Genomic DNA, 10,756 nt, shown 5'->3' with positions numbered 1-10,756 from the left:
GTCCCAAAAGGAGAAAGAGGAGAAAGAAATACTTGAGACACTCCGCAAGGTAGAAATCAACATTCCCCTATTAGATGCTGTGAAGCAAATTCCAAGGTATGCCAAGTTTCTCAAAGAGCTATGCACCAACCGAAGGAAACTTGCTGAACATGAAAAGGTAAGTGTGGGGGAGTGTGTCTCAGCTGTCATTTAAAGAAAACTTCCAAACAAATGCAAGGATAGAGGAATGTTCGCTGTTTCATGCAAAATAGGCAACATTGGGATAAAGAAGGCCATGTGTGACCTTGGGGCTTCAATCAATGTCATGCCCCTTTCCATCTTTAACTTGTTGAATGTAGGCACACTCAAGGGCACCAGCATTGTGATCCAATTGGCTGACCGATCTGTCATCTATCCCAAGGGAGTGCTAGAAGATGTGTTGGTACAAGTTGACCAACTAGTCTTCTCAGCAAATTTTTATGTGATTGACATGGAGGAGGATAAGGGCAAAATCACCTCTGACATCCTACTTGGGAGACCATTCTTGAGCACAGCCAAAACAAAAATTGATGTGCATGATGCCATATTGACCATGGAGTTTGAAGGGGAAGTTATCAAGTTTAATGTTTATGATGCCATGAAATTCCCCAATGATGTTTTTCCTGTTTATGGCCTTGATATAATTAATGATTTAAGTCAAGAAATTTTTGACTTTGATCTAGAGGACACACTCAATGCTGACTTGTGCAGATTTGAAGAGACAGACAGCAACAGCACCAAGACAGACCAGATGGAGTACTGTTCACAGCTGGTTACAGGTGATTTGCCTAAATCACTGACCAAATCACTGAAGCAAACAAACAGGACAAACAGTGATCTGCCCAAATCACCTGAAAAGCACCAGATGATCTGCCCAAATCAACCAGTAGACAGCAGACAACAAATGCACCAAATCTGAAGCCCTTACCAGAACACCTCAAATATGCCTTCTTGGGAGCTGGAAATACACTTCCAGTTATAATTTCCAACCAGCTCAGCCCACAAGAAGAAGAAAAACTCCTAGAAGTGTTGAGGAAGCACAAAGAAGCAATTGGGTGGACCTTGGAGGACATAAAAGGCACCTCAAGACCATTCAGTAGAGGCTCATCTCACCAAAATCGAAGACAGGATGCAGCACATGGAAAGCATGTTGCAGCTGCTGGTGGACCATTTTCTGCCCCACCACCATTACAGACAGTGATTTGGCGAGTGATTTGCCCAAATCACTTGCCAAATCGCCCACAGATCAGGCAGTCCCTTTCCTTCTCCTTATTAATTTTTTTTTCATATAAATGTTTAACCATTGAGGACAATGTTTGGGATAGGTGTGGGGGTATCTACTGTTAGGTTATATTTTTTTCGTTTACATTATCTTTTTGCTTTCTTTTGTTTCTTTTTGCATCTTTTTTCCCCATAAATACACACCAAAATTGTTTCACACATTTTTCACTTTTTGCACACACACACAGAATTTTGTCTTAGCTTTTGCTCTACTCAGCATAGATAACAAGGTTAAAAGAGCTCCCTATCTTATGACCCCATTGATTTACCACCCCTTTAAGACTAAATTGAATCACTTACAGTGTGCTACCTGCACTTAGGAAGTTCTTTTCTTGAATTAAATCTCTAAATTTGTTGTGGTCAAGGGAAATAAAAATATAAATGCATGCAAATAAAAAGTTAGTGTAACCCCTTATGAGCTGATTTGCCCAAACTATTATGAAAAGAAAAGAAAAAGAAAAACCAGTACAAAAGCACAAATCATAAAACCTGTTCCTATGGCCAAATAAGCTACGAACAGAGCTAGTAGCCACTTGAACAAGTGACTAACTGAGTAACCGAGGGTGGGTATCACCAATATGCACCTTCGCGTAAAAAGGTTAATGACTTTTTCAGACAAGAATAAAAAGTGTTGCTGAATAAAATAAAATAAAATGTTCAAGGAAGGGCAAGTCACTCTTAGAGGTTGCATTGAGCTTATACAAAGAGAATAAGCATGATTGAATCAAAAACCTTTCTTTTGACCATAGTAGGTGGGGGGAAATAAGGAAAAGAGAGAACAACCTTGGTGCATGTACTCCATACTGTAATACTTCAATCTAGGAGTCTAGGGGGACTGATTAAGTGGTACTTAGGCTCAAAAGAAAAAGGAGCTTGATTGACTAAGTTATTTGTTGCTTGAGGACTAGCAAAAAACTAGGTGTGGGAGTATTTGATCAAGCATAATTTAGCCACATTTTTAGTATATTTATTACTGTTTAATTACACATTTTTCTAGCTTAATTTATGTTTTTGTTATGTTTTTGTAGAAAAAGAAGAAAATGGAAAGTTGGAGAAAAAATGAAGAAAAAGCTGGAAAAGTGATTGGGTCAAAGTGATTTGGTCAAAACACTGCCCAGATCAAGCTGAAGCAGAAACCTGAAGGCAATAGGCAGAAGTGATTTGGGCAAGCGATCTGCCCAAATCACCGCCCAAATCACCGCCCAAATCACTCGCAGAGACAGAAAGCTAAAAACTGGACTGACTCACGGAAAAGTGATTGGGGCAAGTGATCTGCCCAAATCACTGCCCCAATCACACTGACAGCAAAAACAGACAGCAGAGGCGGGAAAAATGCAGGGAACCGAAATTCGAATTTTGAGAAGACCAAATCCAACTCAATCACTACCAACACAATTCCAAGAGCCACGAAAGAGTTTCTCACCTAAGGAATTCCATTTGCAATTAAATTCAACATCAAAAGAGGAATCAAAAACCAAATCAAAAAGGGATTTCAAAACCCTAGATGGATGGGATTCTTCAGCTATAAAAGAGCAGCCTCCAAACCAGCAAAGGGACATCATCTCAGCATCCTCTCCTCCTCGGAAATTCTGCAGAAATACAGCAGAACTTACTTTCTTCTTTTCTTCTCTTCTTTTGTGTATTTTTGTCCACCATGAGTGGCTAAAATAATTCCTTTCTAGTTGAAGTTGAAAAATTTAGATTTGTGATGAATTGGGAGATTTAAATCTCCATTGTTAAACTTCTATTTATTTTCAATATTTATGCAATTTGATCTTTCTATAATTGTTGCTTTGCTTTTAGAATCAATTTAGGTCTATTGCTTTTAATTGCTTGAGTAACAATTGTTTGAATAATTTAGGTCCGTAATTGCTTAGATTATTTAAACACATTTAATCAAGTTGCATAATCTAAACTTGACCACGCGGTTGGCAAGGTTAGAATTAGGTTTCTCTAAGTCTTAATGCAGTTAACAGTTGTTCGATGCTAAAAGTTCCAAGGACGTTCCTTGACAATTTGTTAACTAGTGTTTGATTAGCGAACGTTTTCTAATCAAACTAGAACTAAGGAGGAATTTGGATTGTGAGAAGCGTCTTCCACATCCGAAACTAGTTTATTGAATTAAAATAGGAGTACTAAATAATCAATAATCAATTCTGAACAAACTGAAATAGATCCATACTTCAACTAGAATTCTTCTCTCATTGAAATTCTCATTCATTTAAATTATTGCTTTCTCTTTCTTTTTAAGATTTAAATCATCAAAACAAAACCCTTCTCTTTTATTTACTTGCTATTTATTTACCTAGTCATTATTAGGAAAATCTTTGGTGTCAAATCCCTGTGATTCGACCCTATTGCCACTATCTGCAAATTTATTGTTGATTGTTTAATAGGTTTATTTTTTACGGCTTCGACAACCGCTATCAAGCTTCCTAACATCTTGTTTCTCTCATGCATATCCACGATGGCAATTTGCATCATTGTATAAGAAAAATGAAGAGAATTGGTGGACCTCTCAAAGTTGTGAGTCACAGCTCACCGTCCTTTTCACAAGTCCCTGTTATTATCCAAGTAGTCTAAATCCTTTCCTTAGCATATAACCTAGTACAATAGTATTATGTTATTGGAAGATTGCACTAAGCACATAGAATAACTGAAGTTACCTCAAATGCATGTGACACATTCGATAAGAGAATTTAATTTAACACCAAATAAATTTACTTGCTAATTTTTTATAATGTATTATTGTAAATGCTTTGACTACCTGAAAACGAATGAACAAAAATTGCCAACTAAATTTATTCGTTTTCATAAATAAAAACTAAATAAAAGAATATTAAATTTCATAAATGAATTCACAAATTTTCCATTTAAATTACAAAAATATGAATACATAAAAAAAATAATACAAGTTCATCCTGTTACTTATGCAGTGAGAAAAAAATAATATAGGTGTTCTGCTAATTTAAGAAGATTTATTAGTGTCATTAAGATTTTTTACTAATCTCTTAGAAAAGAGACGATTTTCATTACGCCTGAAAAGTCTGGAGGACATATAGGTTGAACGGATCACTTGAGCAAAGAGCAGGAAGTGCTGGAAAAGAAACAAAAGGATTGGAAAAATAGCAATTCCGGCAATAGGAAAAGCAAATCGGAGCAATCCATGTTTGAAAATGATGAAAAATGCTGCAACAAAGGCTACCATCATTGTTACTATTGCTATGAAAAGGAAAAAGAGTCCAAAAATCAATTTTGTTGGCAATGAAATGCGAAAATCATCCATTGAGTATCGAGAAGTAAGAATAGAGAGGAAGGATAATACCGAAGAAGCTGAGAATATTAAAGATATTGCATCTGTTATGGCAAAAATTTGGAACCAAATGTTGTTGAGTAGATTAGGGATCCCATTAGCCTGTCCATTTCCACCAGGTACTGTAAATGCTGCTGCGAAAACCACAGTGGTAATTAAAGTAGCAACAACCATGCATGAATTTGCAGTATTTCTCATCCAGTCCTCCCCATCTTTCCTCAAGTTCTGATGTTTTTCTATGAACATGTCTCGTGGAGTCTGCCCTCCTTTATTCTTTGCTTCTATCTGTTGTGGACTGACCACCGCTTTCACTTCCTACAATTGGATAGTGAATGCTTACTAATCTCTAACATGCATAGAGCACACAAATAATGCAATTTTGTTCAATTTGGAAATTCAAATTGGGGGAAGTGCGTATAATTTCATATGTTAATATAATTGATATCTGCATAGTTTGTTCATGAGTATGTGCTAAATCATAATTACCTCAAACCATTGTAGTTCCCGTTGTAATTGGAGAGCTGGGCCTGGTATATCATTTAGTCGACTTGGTACCGATATTGCAGCCAAATGTAGAATGTTATTGCCTTCCTTATCTTTATTTGAGTTTATGAAATTCTTGATCGAACCGATCTCATATATCAACTTGAAGATATCGATATGTCTATTCAAAACAGCTTCATGAAATATGGTATAGTTATTGTCATTCACTTTCAATACTAAATCAGGATATGAAGCTATTAGGGTGGTTAAGAACTCCACATTTCCTTGTTTTGCTGCGATAAATATTAGTTTCCCAGATTTTGCAATCATCAATCTTGAAATGTCTTCGTCTTGCATCAATATTACATTCTTCCAAAGAAGTTTGACTAGCTCAAGCCCTTGTTTTTGCACTACAATATTCTTCTTCCGGAATATGTTCAAGACTGAAACTGAGATATATGTATATATAACTGTCAATGATGATAATCTACTAGTAAGGATTAAAAATTTTATGAAATTGTACTTAATCATTGATGGACATTTGTTAATGACAACTATATTTTGCTAGGGTGACCATAAAAATTAGAGCATGGATCTCACCATAAACTTGGAGGCATAAAAACACAGGTGAATTTAGAGCATGGATCTCAACAAATTACTTCTTTACAATAAGATCCAAAGGTAATAAGTCCAAACAGCTACAATTTTTTTCACTTTCGAGGCATAAGAGATAAGATCTGGAGGTGATAGGTCGGCAACACTTCGTTTTACATCTCCAGTGAGAAAGAAGAATAAAAAGAAGAAGCTTCTCAAGATTAGTGATGGATGGGCTCTTATTGTCTAAAGGAGGAAGGAAGCTAGGTGGTATAAAGAGAAATGTCTGGGTAAGCAGTTGTTTTCTGTCGCTTGAAAATTTTAATTCAAACTATTGTTTTGGTTCCTTGTTGCTGATATGGGGATTGGGAATTTCAGTTCGATGTACTATGCTACTAATATTTGTACTTGCTCTGCTATTCTGTCCAAGTCTGACTGAGGAAGAGGGTTAGGGGCGTAAAACAAAATAAAATTCAGTCCGGACATACAATATGGAAAGAGTAAACCATTAATTATAAAAAAAAAGAAATAAAAGTGACGACATTCTATTTTGACAAAAGGCCCTACCCAAATTCTATAACTTTAGGTCCGCTATCCCAATTATAATTTTCTTATCTCTAAAAGGAAATCAAAATTTTTTGATTTGAATTGGTTTTTCGTAAACTAAACCAAATCAGTATTAGTTATATTTGATATATCATGCAGGGTTCATTACCAAAAATATAAATAATGCCACATAGATGGCCACTTGGACATTATCAAACTTCTCCCGAATTCATTTTTGGATTTGGATAAAACTTTTTCAAATTTTAAATTTTTAGTATGTAGTGCCAAAATTAAAATTTTACGACTAAAACATCAAAGCGCGCAAAGGTGGAGATTTTTAGTCCTATTAGGCCAAATTTTATTGGATAGCTCATGAATTATAAGATGCTAACTTTACATAATAATTTCACAATCGTGAGGGAGTACTTACAGAGGTTGAATGAAGAACTGGACGATGAAGTTTTATCATTGAAAGACTTTGTGGCAAGTGCATGCAACGCTGTCTCATTATTAACGTCCTTTGCAGTGGCTAACCATAAGTGATTTTCCACCATATTCAATGCAACATCTACAACAAAACATAAAAACATTGATTCATTATAATTAACCATCAAGATGATTGTGAATCCTTATACAGCAAAATTATTCTATGAAGCTTTGTCAATAAGGGAAAAGAAATTCTCACCATATATTTCAGAGTGGATCAAAGGGACGAGTAAAGCCTTGCGATCATTTGTTTTTAATTGTTCCTTACATCTTTTATAAAGGAAGCGCACCATCTCCTTATTGCCAACCAGAGCTGCAACATGAATAGGTAAAGCATTTTTTTTACCTCGAATCATTGCTAGACTATTGTTCTTCTTCAACATAATTTGAGCAACTTCAACGTTTCCAGAAACAGCAGCATAGAAGAAAGCTGTATTTCCTTGACCATTATTTTCATTTGATGCCTTGATAGCTAAGTAGTGTTTTTTCTCTTCAGGGATCTTATTAACCATTTGTTTCACAAATTCAGCATGGTTAGCTGCAGTTGCAATATGGAGTGCAGTCTCCCCTTGTGCATTGATTGTAGATTCAAACTCTTCTGGATATTTGTCCAAAATGCCTTCTGCTGTCACCCAATCACCACTCATTGCTGCTTTATACAACTCTAATTGTCTCTCTCTTTTCTCTGCAAAGATTGTTAGCTCAATTTTCATTCGTAAAATAAAAATAGGTAAAATGCAATGGATTGGTAATACTTTCTAGTGTTTTCTTGACAGGAGAAGATTAACTTCAAAACAGCATTTAGCATACAAGCCACTTTTTCAAAATTAAACATGGTATATGTATTCTTAATAGTGTGGTTTGCCAACGGACGTACCTAAATGTTCTCCTTCTTCAACATCGCCCATTCTTACAAAAAGTATTTAAGATATTCTAAATTAAATAACCTGCCATCAAAATTGTAATAATATCAAATTCAAATTCAAAATTCAATTCCTAATTAAAATTAAACATATTAAAATTATGAAAACTCGAATTTTGATATCTCAAGTGAATAATAATATATTTTTAATTATTAGATCAAATTATATTAGATAGATCCACATATTTGAACGCTCATACACATATTATATAGTAATATTTATTATTCACATGAAAGAAAAATCAAAAGGTAAATGTTTAAAAATTATTAATTTTCTATATAATTAAAATTTAAAAATATAGTAGAAAAATATTTTTTATTAGATTTAGTATAATATAATAAATTATGGTGTTTTTATATGTTTATTTCTGACAAGTTAAAAATTCACTGTATGTATACAATCAATAAATATAAGAGAAAATACTTGTAGCAGTTGACGTAGAAGCTAAAAATAATAATATACTCGCTAGTTTGGTGGTTAATGTATCTGAATAAATTTGAGAGATATCAGATTTTATTCTTTAAATTTTTATTAAAAAAATAAAAAAAAGCTAAAAGTAATAATGATTAAGCAAAATACAGATGCCAAAGGACTCACTTGAAAGAAGAGGAAAAGTTAACGCTGCTTCAAAGCATATAGCCTTGGGGGAATGAGACTGCCAAATGAAACAGGTATATATAGAGAGAGAGGTGACAATTATTGATAAACCTGCAACGATTAATTTTCTTATACAAAACTGCGTTGGTCTTTCATTATTGTTTCGGTGCAACTATTGTGCCTTTAATTTAATCATTAATAATCTTCAATTGACTATTATTTGTAAATAATTTTTGTTACTATAAGATCAATTTGAAATATACTAATCAAAATTTCTGGTAGATAAGATGATCTAAATTAATTTATCTGGCTAGTTGATTGGACAGGCTGAGTAGATTAAAATTTATTTTTCAGAAATTTCAATGTTATAGGACATCCGTTTAAAATAAAATAATAAATTATTAACATAATCAAGTGATTACTGAGTAGATTAAAATTTATTTTTCAGAAGTTCCAATGTTATTCAACATTCGTTTAAAATAAAATAATAAATTATTAATATAATCAAGTGATCATGAAAATTTATTTTTCAAAAATTTCAAGATTATATAACATCCGTTTAAAATAAAATAATAAATTATTAACATAATCAAGTGACCATGTCGTAATAATTAGACATGTGAAAAGATCGGTCTTACTAAAAAGCGTTTAGAGATTCGGATTTTTGTCTGAATTCATATTTTTCGATAGACTGAATCTTGACACAGAATTACCATCAGGCAATTTCATTAAAAATCATGGGATTACCAACTGCCGATTATTGAACAGCCAATTATATTATCGCCGAATTATCAAAAAATACTATGTTTATCTCTATTTTTTTACAATATAAAAGGAGAACAATTCAATAAATAAAAATGCGCTATTCTCTAATACAAAAATTTTAAGAAATTCGTTATATTTTCTTTATTTTGTACTTGAGTGTTAAAGTGATTGTTGTAGATATCAGCCACCACTTCACATTTTTTTTTCTCTCCTTTATATTCTAGACAATTACAATATAGTTTCATTCTTATCACGTCATCAATCTAATATTAGCTAAATCAAATATCAAAATTTATGTTAAAGTTATTTTTTAATAAATTAAAAAATTGAGTTAAAATTAAACAATCTGACTAAATATGAAAGTTAAACTATTTTTATCCAGCCTAGTTTACAAATCATCCTATTTACTTATGTTTGGCATTTTATATTTTCGTTGACTTGATCAGGTCTTCTATTATATTTCCTTTAGTCAGGTGCTTTTTATTATTTTTTAAAATTTTAAAATGATTCCTTTAAATTTACGCTTGATACTCTAATAATTTTAATTAAAATTTATTCAAATAAAATAAATTTTAGCTCTTTGTTATCATAAATTTAGATAAAGAAATTAAATGGTAGAATAACTATCAAAATTATATTGATTCAACAGAAGATGTATCCAAAGGAAGAATTATCATCCTCTTAATTTGGCCTCTCACAGTACTCTTAAACAAAAAGGAAGAAAGATAGAAATGGTTGATGAAACAACACGCAAGAAATATAATTTCCGTGCCAGCAGAGCTAGCCCCACCCACAAGCTGCAGATTTGAGATAAAAATTCCATACCCCTTCTGTTAGACAAGCATCCTTTTATACAGGTCTCTCTCACCCTACTATTTTATCAGTCCATTCCACGTGGCACTATCGCTCCAACACTCTCTAACTGAATAACCTAGGGCTGTGCAATCAGTGGTTCGATTTCGAACCAAATTAAGCTAAAAAACTTAAAAATCGAATTGTAAAATATTAAAAATTGAAAAAATTGATTAATAAAAATATAATCGAACTAAATTGAACCGATAAAAATCGATTCGGTTTGGTTCGATTCAATTCAAACTGAAATTTATAATTTTTTTTAATTTTTTATTTTTAATTTCACTAGAATAATTTAATAAATATTTCATATAAATTTATTAATAAATATTGTCTGAATATATAATGATAATATTTAAAAAATTTATATAAATTCATATAAAATTTAAAAATATAAATAAAATCAATGTTTCAAATAATAAAAATAAGTATAAAATCGATTTTTTAGTTTTTTAGTTATTTAACATATTTGAACTGAATCGAATCGAAAATAAAAAATCGAATAAATTGAAAAATATTAATCGAATTGAATCGAATTTTTAATTAATCGAATCATTAAATTGAAATTAATCAATTCAATTCAATTTTTCAATTCAAATAGATATAGGCTCACCCCTAGAATAACCTCTCTATTTCTTTACAGCTGCTTGTTTCTAGAATCTTCACCTCTATTCTCAATTCCAGCTCATCCAGAATTCTTGTATGATTTACTTTTTAATCTTTTTGGATCATGGGTCTCATTTTCTGGGCCTTTAGCTGAAATCCTATCAACATGCAGCGTAAATGTTACAAATATTTTGAAAATTAATATTAAGCTAAATTTGTAAAAACAAAAGGGGACATATGTTTAAAAAAACAAAATCTTTATTCAATAACTTGTTTATCATAATTATTATAT

The 10,756-nt window shown here is 32.3% G+C and overlaps 1 protein-coding gene across 2 annotated transcripts; it reads right to left on the bottom strand.

Annotated features, from left to right (window-relative positions):
* Positions 1-4,148: 4,148 nt before the first annotated feature.
* On the bottom strand, positions 4,149-7,671 carry LOC110631344 (ankyrin repeat-containing protein ITN1). 2 transcript variants are annotated; one of them, XM_021779133.2, is made up of 5 exons: positions 7,599-7,671; positions 6,921-7,406; positions 6,666-6,803; positions 5,099-5,544; positions 4,149-4,927 (listed from the first exon to the last, which is right to left on the bottom strand). In XM_021779133.2, the coding sequence occupies exons 1-5, from the start codon at positions 7,627-7,629 to the stop codon at positions 4,268-4,270; spliced, it is 1,761 nt and encodes a 586-aa protein (XP_021634825.1). In that variant the 5' UTR covers positions 7,630-7,671; the 3' UTR covers positions 4,149-4,267. The 2 variants fall into 2 exon arrangements, with proteins under 2 accessions (XP_021634825.1, XP_043806149.1); XM_043950214.1 differs by having other exon boundaries at positions 5,099-5,582; positions 6,713-6,803.
* Positions 7,672-10,756: the final 3,085 nt, after the last annotated feature.

Source organism: Manihot esculenta, chromosome 14 (assembly GCF_001659605.2).
Source record: "Manihot esculenta cultivar AM560-2 chromosome 14, M.esculenta_v8, whole genome shotgun sequence".
Taxonomy (NCBI): Eukaryota; Viridiplantae; Streptophyta; class Magnoliopsida; order Malpighiales; family Euphorbiaceae; genus Manihot; species Manihot esculenta.
Note: the sequence above shows the minus strand (reverse complement) of the source record. Positions and strands in the feature narration are given on the sequence as shown.

Coding starts and splice junctions, on each gene's coding strand:
- LOC110631344 (XM_021779133.2), bottom strand. CDS start 7,629: ATGGGCGATGTTGAAGAAGGAGAACATTTAG. Junction 7,407..7,598: donor TGAAGAAGGAGAACATTTAG/GTACGTCCGTTG, acceptor CAATCTTTGCAG/AGAAAAGAGAGAGACAATTA. Junction 4,928..5,098: donor GGGAACTACAATGGTTTGAG/GTAATTATGATT, acceptor ATCCAATTGTAG/GAAGTGAAAGCGGTGGTCAG.